Source organism: Cataglyphis hispanica, chromosome 3 (assembly GCF_021464435.1).
Source record: "Cataglyphis hispanica isolate Lineage 1 chromosome 3, ULB_Chis1_1.0, whole genome shotgun sequence".
NCBI classification, from domain to species: domain Eukaryota; kingdom Metazoa; phylum Arthropoda; class Insecta; order Hymenoptera; family Formicidae; genus Cataglyphis; species Cataglyphis hispanica.
The window spans coordinates 7,218,439-7,245,883 of record NC_065956.1 but is presented as its reverse complement, the minus strand read 5'-3'; the positions used below and the strand labels follow the sequence as shown (position 1 = coordinate 7,245,883).

Below are 27,445 nucleotides of genomic sequence, written 5' to 3'. Positions count from 1 at the left end.
AGAATTTTTTCGACAAAGTACAAATTTCTTTTTTTTTTCTATATACATTATATTCATTTTTCACTTTCACGCAATAATCCTCTGTTTTACATTAATTTAAAGTAAAAATAAATAAATAAATAATTATCTGCCTATCATAAAAATTTCGTTGTCGATTAAATCCAGTATGTTCATTTAACATAAAAATATTATGACAAACAATTACAATATAGATATTCCAAAATAGCGATTAAAATAAAATGCAAAATAGACGCGGTATTCTCAAAAGACTTTTAAGCTAGTGTAATAGTAAGCTATTAATCAATGAGAACTAAATTAAAGCGTGTGTACGTTGTACAATATATATTATTGTCATGTCAAACATTTTTATAATTTTTAAATATCAGTGACAATCAAGTTCTATGATGGTCAATGTATATTGCTCCATTTCATACTCATAAGAATATTTGACATTATGTTGGTATGGCGGTGACATTACGTCTAGGGTGCAACATGCTTAATGCTCTCGCAGCAGGAGCTTATGATATTTGAAATCTCTATTTAGGCGAGATGTTGCACCATGTACAGATTTCGTAATTAAATTCTGTCACGTATAAGCAGATATATGTACATGTATGATGACAAATGTATCGCCTCGCAATTTTAATATATAATATATAATAATATTTAATATATAATAATAATGATAAAATCTTTGAATTCGAAGATTGTAATAAAGAATTAAACGTGATAGAAAAAATTTTTTTGATCCGTCAGATTTATATCCAGCCCATAATGTCTCTAATATAATGTCAAATAAACTGATGCAAATGACTTTATCAGTGACTAGAACAGTTAATACGCTTGAGCGATATTCACGGTTAAGAGACAAAAGCGATAATATTATTGTCCTCGATATTATCCCCTTTCCTGGAGTAACGAAGATAGGTGTACGAACGGGGAATTAGAATTAGATACTGCTCGATGACTTGTTCGCTTACTCATCTATTGAATATTGAAACGCCATTATCATAAACGATCAGACAGACTCGATAATAACTCACTCGTGCGAGTATAAGGCGCGAGCTGCTCTGCTAATCTATGGGTCAGATAAAATCGATTACCAGGTTTTAAATATCGATAAATATAAGTATATTAATTATGCAATTCGAGAAAGACAAATTTTTCTTCTTATAAAAAGATAATAAGATAAATACAATTAAATAGATTTAAATATTGTATGAAAAATCTGAAATAAATGTAATGTAAAAAATATTGATGAGAAAATGTTGTACAGAAAAAAATATTTGTTAAAAAAGGCGTCCCAAAAATAACAGATACTTTTATATGACATGTTCAATTCCGTGAGTTATAGCTAAACAAATTAAAGCAATATAGAGTTTATCAAACATATATGATACATTGGAAGCTTTCAATCAACCATGGAAAGTTTGTCGAATAATTCTATTATTTGCAGCACGCACAAACATATATGAGAAAAAAATGCAAAAAAATATCTTAAAATTTTATATTTGCATAATAATAAAAATTGCTAAATAACTTTATATACATTATTTATATTCTCCCATTACTATCATCTTCTCTATCACACTTCTTCGCCGATTAATACTACCCCTTACGATACTCTATAAAATATCTTTTAAAGTCTTCAATTTATCAAGCATGACTAACCAGTTTATCATCTTTAAATGATCTGTCATGGCGATAAATCACTTTTCGCGAAAAAACTTTATTACATTTTTGACGCTTTTCCGAGGATACAAAATATCCAGCGGAAAGATCATATGATCCGGCCTGCCCGAAGGTCATCATATTTCTAGCGCGATACCGGCGTTCACCTGACACTCCATCTCCCTCCCCAGGTTCCCTTTCAGGTTCATAAACCCTTCTCGTTCACTCTCCGTCGTCCTCTTACTCTTTTACCAAACCGACCGGGAGGGAGAAGGACGGAGAGGGAGTTGTAGGATGAATCAGAGAGGGACGGCGGAACTGTCAGTGCTGCATTGGTCCTCCTCGCATAAGGACTGCAGAAATCATCTGTGATTACCTCTCTCGCCGAGTTCTTCTTCTCGACACGACAGTGAGTTTTACTTTCTTTTTCTCTCTTGCATGCTTCGCTGCCGCGTCACGCCGCGTTGCATTTTATCTATCTACTCCGCGAATGCTGTTTGAAGTACACAGGCTGTCTTATCGTACAATTTTAATAATGTAATAAATATTGTCGGAAAGATCGGCAAATGTAGAAAACTAATTATATTTATCCGTATTTTTAGATATGATTTTTTCAAACAATTAACCGCCTTTATATCACGAATCATTAACGTTTTTCGGAGAACATAAATCAAATTTTACATGCCAATCTAATTCTCATTAATTTATCGTGCTGTTGAAAGTTGGTTATAGAGAGCATTTTCGCTTCCAAAATACATCCATCTTTTATGAAATATAATAACTATCCCCAGCATATGCGCGTGTGTGTGTATGTACGGTTAATGCTGTAACTAATGATGATAATGCCATTATCTTGTTCATCTTTTTCCTAAAATTGTGGTTGATGAGCTATGTAAAAACATCATTAAATTGTTAATCTGAACAATATTTATTTTATGCTACGCGATAAAATATTATGAAGCGCTCTTTTAAAACACAATTTGCTTCTCAATAATTTTAAAAATATAATGAATATACATATAAAATAATAAAAATATTTTTTTTTAATAAATTTAAATTAATTTAAATTATCCTTATATATCATATATTTACTATGTTTGCTGTAAGATATTTTTATAGCTACAAAAAGTCTAATCGTTAATCTTTATAATCTCTTGTCAAAAACACAGAAAAAAAAAACACTCTTTACGCCCTTACGAAATTATATAGCTTGTCAAACGCTTAAATTTCGCTATAATTGCGCCAGCTAAAACGTGAATAAGCGACGCGAATAATTCTCAAGTGCCGCACGCGTTTTACGTCAACTTTCTACGTTAGACTCGCGATAATTACTGGCAATTATTCGAAGAAAGAAAGAAATCGCGTCTGCGATGTGTCTGGTTTTGCCGAGCCGAGATGAGAGATAATAACGAATCACAAAGCACGAATGTGAGAGCAGAGAGAATGGCCAGACGAATGTTCTTAAGATGCAACTACTTAATTGCACCGTTACGCACAACCCGTTAAATCATCACAAGCATCGCTGTTCTCTCGTATCCTCCATTCTCAAAGACGCCATTAAAAGCCACTATATAACGATAATTAACTCAAAGAGCTACATTGAATATTGTTTGTAGCGAGCAATGCCATTTACCGTTTAATCAATGCAAATAAATTGTATTTTAACTTGATTTAATTAATCGTAAGCTTAACTAAATAAATTTCATGGTAATAAAGATATCACGTATTTTAATTGGAATTTTATATATACGGTTATATATTTATACAATATTAAACTTTAACACAAATTGTTTATATAAATCTGAAACAAAAATTCTTATTAAATCATAACATATTAAAGGTTTCATTACATAGGGACGTAAGGCCAAAATCACAATTTTACGAGAACTTTACGAGAATGAGAACAAACGTTTTAAAAATCGAATTTTATGAAATGAAATTTTCACACAAATTTTAAATAAGAAGGCATTAGAAATAGTAATATCTCATTTAAAAAAATATATATAATACTTTAAAATCTTATTTTAATTAACATCTCATTTTTCAGAAAAGGAGGATACGTCTTTTTATTACAAAATATTCGATATGTTATTTGAATTCATAAAGGAGAGTCAAAGTTAACACTTGATAAAACCTCAGACATATTCTCGCAAATAATTATTCTCTATCGTGAGAGAATCCTATCGCGCTTATAAAAAGTTCAATACGAATTGCATCACGCATCGTGCTGTATTACTGTTTTGATGCATCAAACACATTCAATTGCAAAAATATTTGCGCCTTTTCTCCTCGTCTTCGAATCGAGCATGTGCATGCCATGTGCGAATAAGAACCTAATTGTCCACGCATGCACGCGATTCGCACTTGCCAGCTGATTCGTACATGCACGCGCAAATAATAACATGAAAAATTCTAACGCCATAATTTGCATACCATTAAGTTGCTATAGAAATTCTTATTTTTCACGATGAGATTTTGTAAAAGATATCATATCTATTATAATTTTTATAGTTATTGTTATAAATATTATTATTAAAAAAATTAAATATTTTCTTGCGCGCATTTTTGAAAATCTATTATCAAATCTATTATAATTTTTATAGTTATCGTTATAAATATTATTATTAAAAAATTAAATATTTCCTTGCGCGCATTTTTGAAAACGCTAATTACTTATGCGATTTTATGCGATGCATAACTTAGTTTCACATTATTTGCTCACGTCCATTATTTCGCGCGATTTATCGACATAGATACGTCGTTTCGCAAACTTTATCGTAAATGACTGTGCACGCGGTTTAATTATAGAAATGGAGTTGTGTACCTGAAGAGAGAGAGAGAGAAAGAGAATGGTAACCACATATGTATGGGAATAGCTTATGGTAATCCTCGTGAAGAGTACGTTTTTAGTAAAACTATAAATAATCCATGCAATAAGAACACGTGAAAGTCGAATACCTGGGTCACTGAACGTTTTCGGTCGCTTGTACATATATCGAATTCAGATAGATTCGTGAAAATTTGCAAATCAAACGCATTTATTTTACCATTTAAATTGTAATTTAATCAAATGAGTAATTTGTTTCTTTAGAAATATGCCGTATTATACGCTATATAAAGAATTGAGACATTTATAGTGAAGACAAATGAAATTTGAAGCAAATAATCGATTTATGTTTCTTATTGTTAATTTATGACATTCTTATTTTATGTTGATTAAATGGAAATATATATAATTTAGCGTAATGTGATACTGATTGCAATGCATTTATATTTTGCTTACAATAATCTAAACAACTAATAGATTTCTAATGCGATGATTTCTTGAACTATTTTTAACATGCACAAGATAATGCGAGATGTATCTTTATGTTCGGAGAAAATTGCAAATAAGTTGTGAACCGCTATGTTTCTCTGTTCTTAACCGTAAAAGTCTCACGATTACGTCAGGGTGAGTCACTATGCTTGCTGGCCTAAAAACACTTACAACGAGTCACCTTCTGTCAATAATTTTCTAAAGAGATCCTCATCAAGGACATTGATCGCACAAATTTTAATGATTCGCGTTATGGATGCATTGTTTTGAAAAAAAAAAATTAACATTAACCAGATTTCAATTCAATTAAAATAATTATTTCTCTTATTATGTGGAACAATATAATATTTAAACGCTACTTTTTATATGTAAATTTGACAACTTTTTAATATTATTCCAAATCAGAATTTCTAATAATTCTTTTAAATTTATTGATTTAATTAATAAGTTAAAACATGACGTTTTAAATAAATATTACCGGTTCTGATATTTTTATTATTTCCAAAAAAAAAAAATTGTTGATCAAATATTAATGAAACGTTATTAAAATAATTATTTTCAATAATTTAAATTTAAAATATCATCATATCATATCATCACACTGGATGAGAAACATATGAAAACGATTGAACTCGATAACGTAATAACATATCAAACGCGGTAATATCAAACGCGCCCACGTTACTGATCCACCCACGTTAAACGCGCTTGACTTTATAGAGGGTAGATCACTCGAAAGAGTAACAATAGCCGAGTTTGCCCGCGCTCCCACCCGCACAATTCGAATTCGTTCCATTACAATTACATTTGCAAACCGCTCGTGAATTACGCTCGGTAATGTGACAGGTGAAACAAAAAGTGAAAGCCAACGCTTACCATTGAACCTTTGATACCTGCCCGCTTTAATATCGTATGTACTTATGAAAAAAAGATTGGCGTTCCTTTTGCGCAACTTTAAAAAAAAATGCAGTGCAGTATAATATGAATTAAAAATTCACTTTTATACCTTAAAAACTTTATAAAAAGTTAATATACTATTTTTATATATGTTGTTTAATATATTTTTAATTAATACTTTATAATCGGAATATCCAATATATCGTCATCTAATATGTCAACTCTTACAAGAGTGAAAAATTTCTGAACAGAAAATAACTCATATTTGATTGCTCAGAGATTGTTATGATGTGTTATGGAGGCACTCGCTTTGTAGCTATAATACCGCACATATACACACATACAACTCTATTTTAAGTATAATTATTTGGAACTCGAGGAACTACATATCGTTTTCCGCGCACACTGAACCGAGCTATTTTCATCTGCAATATTACTACTCTACCAGTAGCGAATTACAGATACGCAACATTTGTCTAAGTGCGTTTTAGTTTATGATGCTAGTACACGATTGCTTTTATTGAAATATCCCAAGCATCTTCTAAACTTATTTACACAACTTATATACTTCTTGCAATATATTGCGTTCTCTTTTATTTTCTTCTAAATATTTAAATATATGTATGAAAGTTGTATTGTATTAAGAAACGAAAATATTGTTTTCTAATGTCTAACATTTCTTTCTTAGTTTAATATTCTCAGATACCAACAATATTAAGTATTATTATTATCATATAAGACGCCATATTATTAATAATATTTGTATAAATAAATTAATATATTAATAAATATATATTTATCAAACTTGACGTATCCATATCATGCTCCCAATAAAAAGTAATAAAAATTTCTTTAATAAAAAATTTAAACTGCCAAAATATGCATGTTAAGATTGATATTGATGTTTATCCAGTTTACTTTTTTTGGAAAAAAACTTTGATTATATTTTTCAGAACGAGAACATCTCCCGTTGCGCGAGCGGTTGCAAAGTAATAGACGACTGAAATATGGCAGCACCACAGGCATCGTCGCGTCTCGAGATGCTGCAGGTAAAATAATCAATTTTGCTGTCTTTACAAATGTCGATATTAAGAAAGATAAGTTTCTGTCTGCAAATAAATTAATAACTTGATTTGAGAATATATGTATTATTAATCTTCAACATATTTCTCATGGAATTTTTTAAATGTTTTAGTGTATAATTAATAAAGCAAATACAAATATATAAATAAACACAAAGTACACAATCATTAAATCACATACAGAATTGTTCCTTCATAAATTTTTTAATGTTTGAACAATTTTTGTTTCATAATAAATTTTTTGCCAACTATATCACATGTGCATTTTCAAGCTTATGCAAATTTATTCTCAATATGTTTTATTTATGCGGTCCGATATTAATCGAGAAAATAGATTACCACGCCTATTTACCACGATCTATTTACACGCATTTACAAAGATGTTACATAAAATAGAAACTCATTGATAAAGAGTGATGAAAAGTTATTATACATGAATTATTTTTGCAAAAACGTAATAAATTATATCGATTGTTGCGTTATGATTCACTTTCTCCCTCTCTCTCTCTCTCTCTCTCTCTCTCTCTCTCTCTCTCTCTCTTTCTATTCTCAAAATATCTGGTAAACCGCTTAAGGTAAATCCGATGCTCGATGTGTTCTTTTGGCCCACGTCGTTCTGTATCGTTTCTATAAATGCTTATATGGCATCTTGCTCAGACAACGCACGTGCAACGCGCAACCTACGATATATCCAAATCCGATCGACAGCTGATATTTCGACAAGGTTAAACTTCTTCCGCCTACTCTTACACAGTATGTTTCCCAATACATGAGCATAACTTCAGATTAAATTCAGAGTAAAATAATAAGAGCGATTTATCTTCAGGTAACTTTCCAAATTACAGACGTTTATGTTTCAATAATTTTTGCGTTTGAATAATTTTCATAATGACCATTTGATAAGGAAAAATGACAACATTGCAAAATTGTTAAATCTATTATCATCACTTCTAATATTTTCTATAATAATAAGACAATTGTTTCAACATAAAAATATAACATAACTCGCGCGTGTAAGCAAGATTAGACAGATTAGAATTTTCTCTCTTTATTTTTGCATGTTTCATTTTTACAGAATTTACTTTCAAAATTATATTCATAAAAGTGCATTGCATTAATAACTGACTTTAACTTCTCACACGACACACCTCTAAGGGTAATTTTCTTGGAAGAGCGCAACTCCAAGTTATAGAGCGAGACAAGAATCGCGAGACTTGAAGAAGACAAAAAAGTAGACGCTTGGTTTGTCAACCATGACAAACTATTGGGATTCGTAACCATAATACTGTGACGTCATTTCCTTTGCACTGAGATGCGACAGACAGATTTCTTAGACATTATTTTTCTTTCGCGTACACAAATCTTTATTTAAATTCTTTTTAATTCTCATTATTTATAAAATTAAAATTTATTCTTATAAATGTTCTTCTAATTTTGCAAATATTTTGTATATTTTAACGACACATCGAGTTATATTGAATAATAATCTTTGAATTTTTTATTACAAAAATTTCTATTTATATATATAGTGTTATATATATAATAATAAATAAATTCAAAATTTTTTATACTGTAATGTGTACAATTTGAAAGTTATTCTTGAAAATAAGATTTAATAAATCATTCTCAGGAGAAATTTTCAACAGTTTATTTCAATTCTCAGTAATGATCATGTCCATTTTTCATGCCTCGGTTGCAATAATAAGTTGTAATAATAATCTTAACTAGACTTTAATTCTAGCATTTCCATAATATGTACATATAATTTATCTTAAAAACAAGAAAACAAGTAAAATCATATTAGATAATATTAGTTCTACCTTTTCTAAATCGTTTTCATTTTTTGATCTTATTTAAACATCAATAGCATGATCTTTCGGCAAAAATTGTTAATTGAATCCGAATCGGAAACAATTGGTAATGCTCAAAATATAATTTTCCTAGAAATGAATCGAATCAAAAAGTTGAATTATATGATCATAAATTAAGATTAATTTATTACTGCGATAAAGTCAACTATAATAAAAAAATATAATTAATTATATTATATCATATAATCAAAAAATATTTATATCGTAATAGCATATAAAATAAATCAACCATCATGCATAAAAATAATTCACTTTTCATTGATTAAATTAATTCATTACATTAAACTAGTAAATTTATTCGGTGATAAATCTTATAACAATTCATGATTCGTCATTGCATATCTTGGAAATTGTTTTGAATTCTGTATAAGGCATCAGGAATAGAAAATATACGTAATAATTCTCAAAAAAATCTGACAATATTAATGCAGACGAAGCTAATATACGCTGCATTATGATTCGTTTCCAGACATCTCTTGATTCTAATGCGCATAAACGACCAAACAAGCGAGCAAACGACGCACGTAGTTTGCGATGCCCACGCTTGACCTTCCAGCATTGAAGGAAGGTGTGAATAAAAAAAAAAAAAAAGATCTCGAGCGAGTATGAATACATTACGTCATTGTCGCTCGGGGAAACCGATTCGATCATAATTATATACAATTGTATTTTTATTGGCTTGCTAACAAATTGAATGGAAATTGGTTTTCAAAATCAACAATACGATTTACCACAGACTAAAAAATATTCTGAGGGAGATCATTTAAAATTATTAAAATGCATAAGAGAGAATCTAACAAGCATTTATAATTTGAGATTAAATGACGTAACAAAGAAACGATTAAAAAAATTTCTAGAAAGTTTTACAAGGCAATTACAGTGCAAAATAATTGCTAATTGTAAGTCATTTTTAGATCATGAAGTGATGATATATATCTACGAAGTGTTCTAAAACTACCGGATATCATTTACATTACAAATTCTTGCTTTTGTTGAAGAATTGAAAAGAAGAATATCTTCTAATAAGAAAGACGTCCAGTATAAAAAAATTTAAAAACAAAATTTATTGATTAAAATCTTTAAACACATTTTCTCTCATATCCTGTGGCCATGGGGATGTTGGGCACGCATATTTCACGCGAGCGTACGCATTCAACACGCACTGATATGAGAGAAAAAAAAGGCGCGTGCGGCACGGAACGTGAAGCTCGTACGGATAAATCCGAAACGCGAATTTGGAGCAGCAAGGAGGACCGCGGGAACGGTAGCGGTTGGCTTATAAATAATTGATGAAGAGAGGTACGATGCAGCTTCGCTTGCCACCGATTTGTAATTGTAATTTCGCGAGGTGCATGCCCAGTTAAGCAAAGTAATTATGGGTAGATTTCGTTATCGCGACACGTGCACGATCTATGGAAGACAACTGCGATGCGACTGCGCCACAATCTCAAAGTTACCATCATTTTTCTCCCTCGATATACTATTTTATTTGTCTATCTTTTGTTACGGCAACAATTTCAAAACAGAGAATGAAATCGATATAATATCGATAAAGGTTTCAAATTCGAGATTGTGGAATATTTTCTTGTCTTTTCGTGATATAATAAAATCGGTCATGATATCGTGTATGACGTAAATCCTTTTTTGGAAAATATTTATCAAACTTATATAACTTTCAAATTCCATTTCTAAAAAATGCTTTATCATAAATATAGAATGTGTAAAAAATTTGCACAATCGCACGCGAAAATTCAATTCGTCTTGGATAAAATGCAAAGTCAAGGTTCCTTGAGAGCATTGCCGGTCATGCGAAATGATTGGTTTTCGGTCTGTCGAACGCCATAATCGCAAGAAGTACCTGCGTCCAACATTTCCACGACTCTCCTTGTCCTCTCTTCCTATGGCAAACAATAAATTTTTAATTTCGTCGTAGCCTTATTTTTAAGCACAATATTTGAAAGTAGGTGACTTGTGGGATCGATATTTTGCAGGTCATCCGAATGAAGAACAAATGTATAAATAGATAATTTCCAAATAACAACTATTATCGTCGGATGGATAAAAGGCAATTAAACGAAATTCTCTTGATAATATATTTCATCCTGCATTATATTTAAAAAAAAAATATGTGTGTATGTTATACATACATATATAACGTAGTAATGTTCAACGTATTAAATAGATATTTTTGAATATTGTAAAAAAATAATGATAACACGTGACAACATGAGATTAATATAGATTAAGGAATCATAAGATCATTTATATTATAAAGTGATTTTTTGCGATAATAATATTATTAATAATAATAATATTATTAAAAATAATATTATTTAATAATATTATTAAATTTAATATTATTTAATAATATTATTAAAAGTTTATTAATATTATTAAAAAAAAAGAATATTAATTTTTTTCACATTTATATGATATTTTAAAATGATATTTTAAAATTTCATAAAATATTTTTAAATATAAATTTATCTCTGTTCAGTATTGATGAAAATGTTTTACTCCATTTATGCCTTGAAGAAATTATATTTCTTATTATAAATCCTTTTACAATTTGTATTGACAACTAACGTCCGCAGCAAAGCTTTTGGCATTTCTTGGCAATAAAAAATGTAATTTTATGCGGAAAGCGCGCGAGATTTAGCACAGAAATAAAACTAAATTGTACAAGTGAAGTAATTTATTTTTTTTTATTTGCAGTTATATTTTTTTATATGCAGCAATATTGTGAACTTGATAGATGGCACTTACTTCCCAAGTGGGAGTTACTTCCCAAGAAGCAAATTTTAAATTTTTCTTAGAAACTCATTCTTGATACAGCGCACGAAACTGCTATTTAAAATAAAAATAGAATGTAGTATATAAAAATATTTGACAACTCCAATGTCTTTTAACTTAATTTTGTGAAGCAAAATGACAAAACTCTCTCTCTCTCTCTCTCTCTCTCTCATATATATATATATATATATATATATATATATATATATATATATATATATATACACTAAATTAAAATATTTAATAAATTAATCGATTTCTATTCGTAGCGACCTTATCTGTTGTCGCAAGATGCAGCTGCGATAAAGCTCACCTTATTGAGGCAAATTGACATTAACTCGTCGAAATGGTCAATCTTGCGCGTTAGCGAACGAAGTCTATGAAAACGACAAGAAAGTAATAAATCTTGATCTAAAGCAACTGCCAAACATACGACTCGTTTATATCAATTTCTAAGATCACTTCCATTACTCTTTCCAACCTTGAACTTTGTACTTGAATAAAATTTCCAAGTAACATCGATAAATTATTTCATGCCCTTTACGAGCGATATACTTGGTGAATAAATTTACTCCGACTATAACGGCTATGATGTCGTGTAAAATTTAGCCTGTTATTGTTAAACTTAAAATTCTATTAATATGCAATGTATTTAAAAAAATGAAAATTATTTCTTATATTTCTCTCACAAAATATATTAAAATATTTTTGAAAATAATATAATTGTCTAAGAAAAAAAAATTGTTAATTCATTATTAAGATATTTTTAAATAACGAGATATATTTGAATATATTACATAAAATTAAATTTCTTTTTTGTTTAGAACGTATGAAAAAATAATGAAATAAAAGTAATAAGTTTTTATCTTGATTTTTAAAAATATCTCAATATTGCATTATACATAAACAAGATTATTTTTTTCAAAATGATTCTTTTAAGTTTCAAAACATCTCAAAATGTCATTATTTAAAAACATCTTTAATATTAAATTATATACAGAAAACAGCTCTTTTTTATAAAAATTATAATATTATTAAAATTATTTTTTTCAGTAATATATTAAAGCAATACATATGTCATTTTTTTATGTGTTTTACTCTGTACATCAGCGTATTTAGTAATTCTATTCGCCTAGCTACCACTTGATTACGTCACTGGTTGCAAAAATAAAAACAAAAAACATTTTAAGCTATTGAAGCGATGTAATGTACGAGTAAATCGACACTTTAAACTTAGTCATGTATACACACACACACACACACACATATATATATATATATATATATATATATATATATATATATATATATATATATATGGGTTTCTTTTCGATCGCCTGCCATGCCACGTTAACTGTCATCGTAGTTGTAAGGGTAGAGGTGAGATGGACATGCGCGCTGCTACACAATATCAGTATAGTTTGTAACAACACAGTTGTGATGGTAACATTCACAGTGCCGCAGTTCTATCGACGCTGCAATGTGCGCGTTAGCCGATTATTAAATCATCCACCCCGGCTAATCGTATTTCGTAACTTTCGAAATTCATCATTTCGCGATTAACCACGCGATCGCCTGTGAAAACATTCAACTGCATTCACATACAAACTGCAGCAGTATACGTACGCGTTTCTCGTATGATTGTTAACATTGAACGTGCTTTGTCATGTTTCGTGTATGGTGTGTGTGCAAATTTAATTGCATGAGATTTAAATTTAACGTAGAGAATGCATATTAACGTTTCAGTGACACAGTACGTTTCGCAAAAAATGTTTTATTTACTCCACAATTAAATTGACACTTTCTAAAAATTTGCACTTTGTAACTGTTTGTTATCGTAGTTTGTTATCAATTTATCAAAAACTGCCTTGGATATATTTAAAAACCAGATTGTGGACAAATATAAATAAGCTTTGGCTTAAATTTAGACTGATGTCACTTTACAAAAAACTTTGTCTATTCTAAAATAATCGAAAATTTTCTAAAAATTTACATTTTATAATTATTATGCTCTTTATCGTAATTTTATCAATTTTACAGAGATTTTTCTTGATATACTCATTTGATTGCAAATATTTAAACTTTAGAAATTATCCGTATAATGTTGTTTCATAAAAAAATGTGTCTGTTCTAAAATATAAAACTTTTAAAATTCACGTAATTGTTTCACATCTTTTTATATTGCAACTGTATCAATTTAATAAAGACTGCTCTAGATATATTTAGTAATGGCCAAATTTAAATAGACTACAAAAATTAGACTTTTATAAGAATAAATCTAAAATTGTTATTATACGTACAAAGAATTAAATTCAGTTAAATTACACGTAATTAAATAAGCACATTTATAAAATAAAAATTCATTAAATGCAGCGATACATACTGTTACAAGAAAAAATTATTTATAAAGATCTCAAAGATAGTAGAAAGCATGTATATAGTGGCAGTTTAATTAAATTTTCAATAAACTGTCTTAATAAGGCATTCTTTAATAATGATCGATCTGCGTGTTGAGGCACATACATTTTCTTTTGCAAAATTTGAGAAAAAAAGACTGAAGAACACCTGATGTACAGTGTCACGATCTCTATCTATTATCGATATAGACTTTCCTCTTGTGATTATATATGACTTTTTATCAAACTTTTTTCGCGTATTATTTGCTTTAAAAATTCGATATTAAATCTACAGAAAAGTGTCATGGAATATATTTTACTATATATATATATTTTCAAACTATTTTTCTTAAAACCTGAAGAGGATTCGCATAATTGATAAATGACAATGTCATGTTGGATTATAAAATGTGATCTCTACAATAGTGTGAATCTGTGAATTCTACAAACAAAATTGAAATAATTATCTATCTGTGTGAGTGCTAAAAACATCAGAGATGTCAATGATTCGTGACTGAAGGGTGCCTTAGAATACGCGGTTCCTTAGGACTTAAGAGATTCCCAATAACATCCAAATAGAAAATTAATTAAGAAATCAATAAGAAATATGCATAATCGATCGCAACAGTTGGGCGCTCGCGGAGTTTCCATGGACATGAAAACATCATGGGCGGCTCAGGAATACGACTCCACGTTCCCTAATTTGGAAACCATGGTACAAGTTTTAAAAGTTTAAAAATTAATTATATTATAAATTAAATATATTAGAAGAGATATTAAAATATCGATCATTGTAAGACATCGATTTTGAAAAACAAAAATAATTGTAGTTTAATTAAAATTACTTGTATATATTATAAATTCAAAATTTAATTAGTTGATGAAAATTATTGATCGATTGATACAAGATTGTACGAGAACGAAAATATCATCTTAATGAACAGACTTCGTTCAATGAGAAGACGAGAAAGACACATCGCGAGTAAGTGATCGTATCGTCAAAGGGGGCCAGCGTCCCATGCCTTTCGCAAGACACGTTGCACGCGTTTATCAGCAATATTCTGAAGCGGAAAAGGAGAAACCGCAGGCGCGAGAATGAAACGGGAATGTTGCTTCCTCTATATATGGTTATGTATGTCAGAGTCGTCGACTTCTCGAATCTCGAATAGCCCGTATGCCTACGCGATACTCAATCCACTAAACCGTTTTTTTGTTTTTTTTTCTTTTTCCTTTTAGAAATCATTTGCATACGTTTTTGACGCGCACCTAAAACGAGTGTAATTTTAATGCAGTCGCAAAGAGTTCACGTATTATTTAGTAATCATTTATTTATTTTCAGCTAAGATATAGGCCCACTGTTTACATATGTTCCATTTTTCTTATTACTTGACTGTTTATTTTTGGAGGTATTCTTTAACTTTTAATTGGAAATCAGTTATTAATGGATGAGTTATTATCGAATAATGTCATAATATCATATTTCATCAGAACATATTGGATATAGCTATTGTGTTTGTAATACATACATCGATTGTCGCGATCAGGCGGATCTATATCAAAGATTTACTAATGCAATGACAATGTGGTCAAGAAATAACGATAACCTTATGTAATCAATAATACAGTAATGCATAATTTAAGGAACTATATCTAATATGCTTGTTTACTGCATCTGAAAAATACTTTTACTTTATAATGATGAAGTAATATACAGTATAACTAATTGTTAAAACTTCCAAATCATCTGATAAAGTTTTCAAAAGTTTCTTACATTTTCCGATTGCTCTATAATCATGAGTGTAATTAACGTTCCGTTGTCATTATTAATTACCTTCCCGTTGAATCTCGAGTTTGCGTTCGTAACCGTACGGTATACAGAGACAAAGTGTCCAATATGGCGGGTTCATTAGGAATGAATCAATTAGCGGCGCATCTGATTGCCAATGCAATCATTGAAGAGATATGCAATTAGGAGAACTGAATAATTATTGAACCACAATTGATTTTTGTTCTTAGAAAGATTATATAAAAAATTTCAAATCTTATTATATGAATATCTATAAAACTACATACATATAATATAAATTGATCGCGAAAAGGGTAAGAAAATTATTAAATCTTAAAAAAATATTGCTTTATCTTTTTATCGTGAAGTAAAATTTAATGCACACAAGTGTTCCAATTAAGCAATCTACAGCTTTCCGTGAAAAGCCTTCGTCCATCATCAATCACATTATTTTCTTGCATAACTAAAATTAATTTATAAATTGCATAAAAATTAATTTATAAATTGATTATTATAAAAAGAAAAAAAAAACAGCTCAGAATTTTATCTTCTTTCACCCACAATTGTAAATTGTAACCAAATGAATTCAATTATAAATGCAATGTCAAAGATAACACAAAGACACTCTTTAAGAATTGCAGAGGATTGGCATCGTGCGGCTTAGGATTAAAAGACGGACGATCCGCTTTAGCATAATAACGAGTTTACTAACCCTCTCGCATGTAGGTTAGAGGTAAATCGATGAGAGCGTTGCCGTGTAACCTGCGGTGTATAGAGACTCGCGCGATACCGTGCACTCGCATGCGAGCCGACGTGCATAACCGCGCGACGTCGGTCCGCATTTCCGCGTGACAAACATGCCGAAACTCAAAGCGGATTATCCGGGAACGCAGGCCCGCTTCCAGCAGAAGCAACTCCAGGAGAAGGAGCAGAAGCTGCTGCAGTTGTACGACCAGCAGCAGCAGCGAGCCTACCAGGTGGTGCAACGGGGTAGCGCGGGTTCCAACAGTTCTAATCACGGCGGTTCCACCACGAGTAGAACCACGACGACGACTACGACTCACACGACCTCGACCTCGCAAGGTGGTAAGGTAAGTGATTTCGCGGAACGAAGGCAGAGTATCGAGTATCATTACTTTTATACGCTCGAGTCAGCTCGAGCCGTGATTCATCGCGCGTTAATTATTAATTATTCACGAAAATAATTCCAAGAAGTAAATAATAATTTTTCTTTATTATAAAGATAGACAAGCTATGATTTTTTTTAGATTATTTCCATTTTAAATATTCTGTTATAATCGCATAAGGTGAGACAAATGTTTGATGAGAGACGGCAAACGACCGTCAAGGGAATCGATAGGAGTTATCCGCTGGAACCGCTCGAGAACAAGTCGCGGAAGCAAGCGAATACAAATGGTTTGATGACGCAAAGGAATGGCAATTCGATGATGAATCGGCAATCCGTCAACGTGAAACGCGTAACGCGCGCGGACGTCAACAGTAACGTTAACGGCGGCAAGCCCGTCGTTTCCTATCACGAAGAAATCATGCGCGAGTCATTCGGACCATCCGTACGTCGTCACGATGACGAGGATGAATTTGGCATGGAAAATCGCGTCGCTAACGGATATTATCGTCACGGAGCTGACAATGAGGTTGGTTTCGTAAGATTTTAATGTTCTATTTGATTCTTAATTTATGAATTAGTCATAAAATTGTGTAAAATTATCGAAAATTATTGAAAAATATTCTCTTGAAATGTATAATTTTATTCGATACAGCAGTTGCTTTATCAAGTATATTTTATGAATGTATCTATTATTTTTTCAATTTATTCTATTGCATATAAATGCGCAGCAAGAAGAAATATTAGATCGGGAGACGGTGGAGAGAAATCGCATGATGGCGAAGATCCATTTAATGGAATACGATGACAGTCTAAAACACCATGCGAAGAATGATTTGGAAAACGAAGAGTTTCCGGAATACCTCATGGTGGATGTGCCCGATAGGCTTCCGAAGAGAAACGTCGCGAAAAAATTGTCTCAAGCAGAAGCGCGACTCGAACGATTCAAAAACGCAAACGCGAAGAGAAGCAACGTGCCGAAGCAATTAACTTCGACGAGCAATGTGATAAAAAAGCGATCGGAACAAACGATCCCGGCAAAATTAAACTCCAGGTAAGTTTTCTTCTCATATTATCGTACGTGATTGGAACTATTGTAAATAAAGTAGTCTGTAGAGAGGACAATAGACATTACAAATTTTATATACAAGATACTTTCTGTCGCGATAGGAAATTAAGTTTATTATTTATATATGCGTGCAAATCATTGTGAATCTCAATCATCGACAATCGCTAACAACTCGCCGCTGCTTGCCAGAATTAATTTCATACGCCACGTAGTTGCAATTGCTACCCTCGACTATTACAGATATATCGCGCTAACAATGTGCATCATGAGGAATCCGCGAAAAGGAAAACAGATCTGAGGAAGAATAATACCACGTGATCGTCCTTGTTATCTAATACATGTTTGTCTAACCGCCGCCTCATCGCAAACTAGAATGTAAATTAGAACAAATATTAAAAATGGACAAACGGTGAATAACTAATTTGCAGAGTCATGAATATTGAATGAATGAGTACTCCGAAGAGAATTAATTCGATAGTTCCTCTGCTCCAGTTGGAAGCGTGCAAAATTACTTCACAAGCTTAATTATCTTTCTGTACGTGTTCATTTAACCGCAATTTACACGAGGCAGATTTAACATTTCGGGTTTGTGAGAAAAATAACTATAGCGGAACGTCTATCACAAAAGCAGCTAGCGCTAATCAGCTTGGGCGCTGAACCGAAATAAGGTCGATCGCTGTAAGAAAAAGCACGCATATCTTAGTGTGATCTTGCTTCTGAAATCGTTCTACATTTGCTTTCTCGACTATACATTCTCAGACGGAGTGAGATCGCCGGAACTTCCCCGACCGACACGAGAAGCGGAAGTAGTCGGATGTCAGATCGCAGTCAAAGGATTCTTGAAAATGTGAAAAATTTTATGTCGTCTGAAACTCGCGTAGTCGGTAAAATAAGTAAGAGACGAAAGGAAAATTCTGATACCGAAACGTTTAACCAACGCGACAGTCCGCAAAGTTTTTTCGAAAAACCTATAAAAGCGGAAAAAAATTCGATTTATCCTAGAAAGGCTTTAAATGGCTTTAAATCACTAACTGCTGATGGAAAAATATTTGTAAGACGTAGCACTAGACCGCAATTCTTTTGTAAGGAATCCGAACGATCTGCAACAACTATGAGCATTGATCGAAAATCTGACTTGTCAGGATCATCATTATTTGATCAAGAAACGTTAACAAAACGAGGTAAAAGTCCGCATTTTTTCCTCAGTGAATCTGAACAATCTCGTACAAGTGAATCTAAATCACCAATAGGGGAGGGAGAAACTTTATCAAGACAAAGCACGAGTCCGCAATATCTTTATGAATCCAAAGGATCCGAAACAATTATAAGTTCTGATAAAAATACTATCGATCGAGGAATATTAAAAAAGCGAAATACAATTAATTTCGATAAGAAACTTAAAACAAGTCTCGATCAAAAAGCTTCGTTTAAACTACCATCATATGAAAGAGAAATATTTAAAAAGCGAAACATCACCAATCCGCAATTCTTTTGTAAAGAATCCGAACGATCTGCAACAACTATGAGCATTGATCGAAAGTCTAGTTTGTCGGAGTCTCCGTTATTTAAAGAGCGAAACATCAGTCCGCAATTCTTTTGTAAAGAATCCGAAAGATCCGCAACAACTATGAGCATTGATCGAAAATCTGATTCGTCAGAATCACCGTTATTTTATCAAAAACCATTAACAAAACAAAGTAAAAGTCCATCCTTTTTTCTCAGCGAATCTGAACAATCTCGTACAACAAGTGGATCTAAATCACCGATATGGGAGAGAGAAATTTCATCGAGACAAAGTGCGAGTCCACAATATCTCCGTTATGAATTTAAACGATCTGAAACAGCTATGAGTACTGATCGAGAAACTACAGGATCTAAATCGTCAGAATGGAACAAGAAAATATTAACAAAGCGAGATACGATCGATTTCGATAAAAAACTTCGAACCTCAGATACAAGTCTTGATCGAAAAACTTCCTTACATGAAGGAGAAATATTAAAAAAACGGGATACCAGTCCGCGATTCTTTTGCAAAGAAACGGAACGATTTGGCAAGACTATGAGTATTGATCGCAAAATTAGTAAACCTAGATCGCCATCATACAATAAAAAAATATTTAAACCAAGACTAATTCCACAATTGTCGAGCAGGAAAATCGAGAAACGATCTGCAACAATAATGAGTACCGATCGAAAATACGATGAATCCAAATCGTCTGGAACGACTCGCGAAAAGCGTGAAAAGCGCACTGCAAGCCCGCAATTTTTTTGCAAAGAATCTGAAAAATCTGCTACAACGATGTTGATTGAACCGAGATCGCGTTCAACAGACTCTACTAAAAATATATTAAAACAGGGCAGTCATACTCGAGATATTTTTTACAAATCCACGAAACCTTTATCATCAATTGATAAAATTAATTTTTCACAAGGTAGCCCAAATCCTTCGATCATCAAACACGAAGCGAAGAAAGCTTTAAAAAAAGACGAAATTTCCAATATCATTACAGAGTCTCGCAGATCATCGAGAATCTCGGAAACCTCCGCAGCATCCACCAGTTCGATCGTAAGCTTGAAATATGGTTTGGAATTTGACAATATTTTGCAATCGGCAGGACTCGTTCGTAAATTTATGAAATCTCAAAATGAAAAACAACAGGAAATCCGTCAATCGTCTTTGAAACAAAATATCAAAAATGTAAACACTTCGATTGCGAAAGATAATCAATCGAAGATTCGATATAAAACTTCGTCACCTTTCCAAAAAGCGAGTTCGCCGTCTATCGAAAATAGAAGGAGAGCTACGCCAGAATCGCCTCGCAAAAGTATCACCCCAATAGAAGTTGATATGGACATTCAAGAAATCATTATGACCGATCATCGTATTGAACGCGACAAGCTACAAAAGGCAGCGAGCCCAATACCGAGGCGACAAATTGATGGAACGTATACAAAATCATTCAGCGATAAAACAAAACTCAAAACCTCAGTTACCTATCCCGTTCGCAAAATTCAAAAGCAGAGAGCATCTATTTTAAAATCAAATGTCTTCAAGTCGAAGAAAGAATCCCTTGAAAGAAGTAAAGAATCCAAAAATCATCGAACATATCGAGATAGTGAAAGAAACGCGATCAGTCTGAATAAGCTCGGTTGTAGTCCTGTAAGTGAAACTTCTCAACGTATCATAACTCGATCCAAGGAAGATGAAAATCGAGTGAGTAAAGTTAAAATATCTCAAACACAAGAGCAAGCGTGGAACAAATCAATAAAAAATCAAGCTGAATTTCGATCCAGGAAATATGAAGATCAACAGTCAGATATGACTCCTCGATCTCCGAAACAAATACAGGATCGCTCTACGGAAACTCGCATTTCGAAAGCGATGTCTCCCGATTCTTCTAAGAAAAAGAAATATTCTGATGATATAGTTCCGTGTTTACGCGATCCTGAGGAACGAAGCGGAGGAACGCGTACGGAATTTGATGAACTGCGCAGCTTACAGTCTGCGCGATTGGTGCAAGATACTTTAAAGGAAAAAAATTTGTCCTCGTCTGATGAATATAATCGAGAAAGAAGAGAAAACAAAAATGAAAATGTAGAGATAAATGAGGTCGAGGCCGGGATCGACGTAAAATATCAAACGATAGTTGAAATCGCTTCGAATGAGGACACTAAAGATTATCGCAAAATTACACGCCCAAATTCCACTCAAAGCATAGATAAAGACGTCATTCTTCGAGGAACGCAGGCGTCAACAGTATTGAATATTTCTAAGGAAATAAAAAAAGAATGCAGTAGACAACACGATATAAAATCTAGAATTTTACCGCGAGTCCCGCTTTTAAGAAAAACTGTAAAAATTTCTCGTGGTGCCAACACCTCAAAGATTTTGCCATCTCAGAGAGTTACATCGAAAATGAATCAAAATACGACGTCCAAATTTTTGAAAAACACTGACAAAGATAACAAAGATAAAAGTGCACTAATTATGAAAAAATCGGCAAACTTGTTTAATAAAACAAATGCACAACATAAGATCGAAAAGTCGGAAGACACTGCAAGGGAATTTTCAAAAATAATAACGCGACGAGAGAACGAATCTGAAAAAGATTTCGAAAGAATGGATTCCGTAGAATCGGCATTAAGGAGATTTGATTCCATCGGCGTAGAATTTGAACATTTAGGCCCGACGAGTTTCCGAACATCTCCAGAGATTTCCTTACAAGTGATGGATGTACAAACAAAAAGTTCTATTAAGCAGACAATCACTTCAGAAGGATCAACGTTAATTCCTTCTCCTAAAGTAACAGATAATACAATTTTAAAGTCGACTCCGAAATCTCCAGTCAACAAAAATCTCAAAGTTAAAAATTATTTGTATAAAAATGATTTAAAGATTCCCAACAAAAAGATTTGTTCTTCTAAAAGACTAGAAAATAGAATTGGAAACACGATCGAAAACAAGAAATCGACGCAAACTCGATCACCGATGTGTAAGCGACGATTATTCGAATCTGATTCAGAAAAAAAAATTCAAGAATCAAATTATACAAAAACGCGTAAGAAAGAAAATTATTCTTCCATAAGTTCTCATAAGGATAAAGCGATTTCAAAGGTAAGATCTTCCAAGGATCTCGATCGCAAAGATGCAAAAGAATCAAAAGGATTGCAAGAAATGCCGATGCTTTCCGTGAAACCATTACGATCTATCGAGGATATTCGGAAATCAATCGATAACGAGCGAAATAAAATAATCACTGCAAATGAATCGAGGTCAGCAATTGCAAATCGGCGTTCGGTTTCGCGACAGGATGTCGACGCGAGGAGATCGATCTCTGCGACCGATGCAGCAAAAAACATAATTCTCGGGGACGATCCCGCGAGATTGACTAAAGCTAAATCCTGTCTATCCAGGATCACGAAAAGCCCGAGTCCTGATTCAATTACGAGAAAGCATCACGAAACGAACACGCGAGCGACAAGAAGAAGCGCACCTTCGTCTCCTTCCAAAAGTCCCGATATCGCTTCTAAAGTAAGTATAATTGTAAAATTACTTTTCACGAGTAATATATCGTGATTTGTTTCGTCAGTGTGCCTCCACAGAGGCGAAGAATCAAGAAGCGAAACCTTCGAGAAAGTCAGCGGTCGCGAAAGGCGAAAATTCGACCGGAAGTAAAACGATTACAAACGAAATCGTCGACATAGTCGATGGTGTCGCTCTTGAAAACGACTCGTCGCACGAATCTACGCCAAAGAAATCCGATGTCTTTATAATCGACTCCGATGATCAACCGGCGAAAGAAAACGACATAGCGCCATCGAAAAAAACGCCAATAAAGAAATCTTCTAGCAATGTAAGTTTTTAATTTTATTAAAATGAGATCATTATGAGCATTATTTCGTTTTTTTTATTGGATCAATGAATAATAAAATCATTTTAAAGTCTCTTGTATTATAAAACTAACCGCTAATAAAAATAATTCAAATTATAACTAAGTATATATTTTGTTTTAAGAAAAAATAATTTCTTTTTTGATATTATAGAAAATTAGAGATAACTATATTTTATTAACAGTTAGAATTTAATTATTTTCAAATATGTATAATGAAAAAATTTTTAATATTTTTTTTTACAATCTTTCTTCAATGCTTTCTACATTTCTTTCTTGCCCTCTACATTTCTTTCTTGAATTTTCAGTTTTTGAAAGATGAAAGATAAGATACGAAATTATCAGTTAAAGATTTATAAGAATCTTTATATCTATCACACAAAAATTGTTACACAAAAATTTGTTCAATCTATTGAAAAATTGCTAAAAGAGTGAACAGATTGAATGCCGCAGTTTTATTACTAACGTGCAGTTCGTTTCAACATTATTGTCGTTTCGAAGTAGAAATAAATCCGTATTTATTCGATCAAATCGTGACGGGTCGGCGGTGAAAAAAGACAGTGCAAGAGTAATGCTCTCTGAAACGCAGCGTCAAAATAAAATGTCGCCTCTCGTGACGTTAACCCGACCGGGCAGTTAATCGTGCATGGATTTTTCGCCCCATTTCCAAATTGAAAGTCGTATTGTGCATGTAAAAAAAATCAATCAGCAGTGAATGCCAGCCAGGTATTTGACGTAAAACTGAATTATATTGCTACGGTCTTTTCACGGCCGTGTAATTTATTTCGCAAACAATTGCAATCAGAATCAATTTGGAAATATAATCTGTCAAAAAAAATTGAAAAAATGTTAGTTAAAAGAGAATTGATGAAGACAACTTAAATTGCGTTATGCAAAGTACAATTATATCTAATAATCTTAATAACCTTAATTTTTATTGCATTGTCAAAAAATTATCAAAAATTTATCAACAAAAAACGCATTTAAATGCAAATTTTTTACAGAAATATATTTCTATGCATTTTATCTATTTGATTTATATGCGCAATTTATTTATTTATTTGTTTATTTAAAAGCAACAAACAGCTTCTGGTGCATCAGATCGACCAACCTCATCAAACTCCAATGCTAGTTTAACTCATGGTCAAGTTTCTAGCACGAAAAGTAAAATGACAACAAGAGCTAAGACACCCACTTCCGCTGCACCACAAGCCAAGGGATCATTATCGGCAAAACCCAGTGGAACTTCCACGTAAGTTTTTTCAGAAACCGCGCTGCATATTTTAATACGGAAAAAACAGTTTAGGTCCAAATAAAATCTTCTTAAGCGCAGCATATAAATGCATAACAAAAAAAAAATATCTATAATAAATGAATAAATTGTATGATATAAATAACATTCACATTTACAAATATAAAGTAAAAAATATGTAAATACTTTGTGTAATTTATGTTTGTAATCAGAGAAAAAACAAGTAAGAAATATCTTTTGAAAAAAATATGTACAAACATGTACAAATATGTACAAACATACCAAAAAAAAAAAAATAATAAGAGGGCAAATATACGTGCACTATTCAAATAAACAGCATTAGTCACTTATAAAATTCAAACATGATGGATCCTTGATGAAATTTAATAGAATTTTTATTATGTGATGGATCTTAATGCAATTTTTATTATATTTTCTGATAAAAATTAAAAGTTTTTTTTCTCTTAAAAAGTATAAAAGCTGTCTGATAATTTCCATAAAAATTATTTACGACGATAATTTGCCCTCATCTTCAGCCAACAATATCAGTATTAGCAATATTGGCTGGTATCAGCGATATCAGATATTTCAGCGATATTAGCGGTCAAGATTATAAAAGAAAGCTAAAATAGATCTCCGCAAATCAATGTATCAAAAGTCATAATAAATTGATATGACAAGCGCATATAAAATAAGCTGTTATAGAAAAAAAATTACAAATACAGTTCTCGTAAATAAAATTTATGTATTTTTTAATAAAAAATATTTGCATTATAATCACAGGCAGTTGGTAGCCTGTAAGATATGCGGACGTACTTTCGCGAGTGATCGAATCAGCTGCCATGAAAAAGTCTGTACGAAAGTAGTGAATATAAAGAGGAAGAAGTTTGACGCAATGACATTCCGAATCAGAGGAACTGAACTCGAGCCTTTTGTCAAGAAAAGCCTTAAGAAGCCAGAGGTCAGTATTCTTTCTTCGTTCATCGATTTATCATTTCTTCTGCATCTGTATTTTTTTTTTCAATTACAAATTTTATTGATTTTTGAGTCATTTGACAGTTAACATAAACAGGAAAATAATATGTCGATTCTTTAAAACTAGCAATCGCGTTATTTTTATCTCAATCAAGCAATACTTCGTAAATCTATAAGAGGTTTATAAATTAAACTTTATTGAATTTATTAAAAAAATATATTACTAAATGTTGACGCGTAAAATAAGTGTTCGACAAGTCATCATAAATTATCCATCGAAGGCTGAAGATATTATAAATAATGATCATGTATTCACGTTGTTTCAAATGAAGAAACCACAGGTGAAATCTGACTGGCGACGCAAACATGAAGATTTCATCAACGCGATCCGTTCCGCTAAACAATTGCAGGCGCACCTGGCTGCAGGCGGAAGCTTGAAGGACCTTCCGCCACCACCGCCCAGCGATACCAGCGATTATATCCAATGTCCGCACTGTAAGAGAAAATTCAATCAGGCTGCTGCGGAACGACACATTCCCAAATGCGAGACTATGCTTCATAATAAACCAGCACACTTAAGAATATCAAAATCGAAACGCTAACAAGATTACGATGATCTTCCCCGCCTAAATCCTTCGCCAATCAATTTTATGCTTTCTAATAAATTAATTACAGTCACTGTCTAAGTGCACTGTCTAGTTTCTCCCCTCCTTAAGAATTTACAAGCGTAATATATTTCTTTTTTTTTGTCAATGGGAAGAATACGATTCACTCGATTCAAAAATTTTCATTCGATATATGTTCGATATTCAAATGTGATTTAGAAAATTTAGGGGAAATTTTGAAGATCATTTCCAAATTGTTTTAAGCTCACATTTGTAATAAATGAAAATTATATGTTTACATATAAGATTTTTATATATAATATCTCCTTTATTTAAAAATATAAGACCGCAATTTGGAAATTGGTTCTTCAATTAGAGCGATGGTTGCATTTTACTACAATGATATAAATTATATAAAATAAACACTTGTACAAAATGAGAAAAAATAAGATCAATAATAATAGTTGTTTATGCAAACTAGAGATAGATCTAAAAAAACACAAAATTTTAGATTTTCAAATTTTAATAATTTTAATAATTATAAAATCAATAAAAGTGCCTTTCTTCTAATCGATATTATTTTTTATCTGTAAAGCTAAATTGCAATCATCATATTGTAATTTTGCGATAACATTTTTTATTAACATTTTATTATTGCGTTAAATTTTCTACTTATTAGAATTGAATGTATTTTTTAATCGCAAATATTATATATACAGAGGTAATAAAACAGATAGCAAAAAGTGCGTTGATAATGTATACGTGAAATAAATATATTATATATAACACAAACGAGATAATCAAATTGTTTTTGATCACATAACATATAAATCTGTAGAACTGTAATAAACATTTTTCATGTTGTAAAGTTTTTATTTAGCATGTATTTCTTGTTATGTTGTAACTTTTATAAAATATATAAAATACTGCAATATTGCAATTTTATATAAAAAAATTTGTTTGATTATAATTGCGAAAAAAACACGTTAAGAAAAAGAGAAAGAGAAAGAGAGAAAGAGAGGGAGAGAAAGAAATTATATATGGACGCATGTATTATTTAAGCTTTATATAAAATCCATATTTAATTGTAGAGTTCGTATATTTTTTATTTTTATGTTGTATATTTGCTGCTGAATATTGTGAAAAATCGAAATATTTATAAAATTTTATAAATTTTTAATAAAATCCTTTCTTTTGAACTAAAACCAAAATTAAA

General features: G+C 31.6%; 1 protein-coding gene across 1 annotated transcript; it reads left to right on the top strand.

The window, feature by feature from the left end:
- Positions 1-1,937: 1,937 nt before the first annotated feature.
- Positions 1,938-27,445, top strand: LOC126848119 (uncharacterized). The gene is made up of 10 exons (XM_050588718.1): positions 1,938-2,080; positions 6,838-6,933; positions 16,706-16,903; positions 17,120-17,467; positions 17,670-17,992; positions 18,767-23,039; positions 23,098-23,361; positions 24,474-24,649; positions 25,433-25,610; positions 25,957-27,445. Exons 2-10 carry the CDS (start codon positions 6,892-6,894, stop codon positions 26,224-26,226), a joined length of 6,072 nt encoding a protein of 2,023 aa, XP_050444675.1. The 5' UTR covers positions 1,938-2,080; positions 6,838-6,891; the 3' UTR covers positions 26,227-27,445.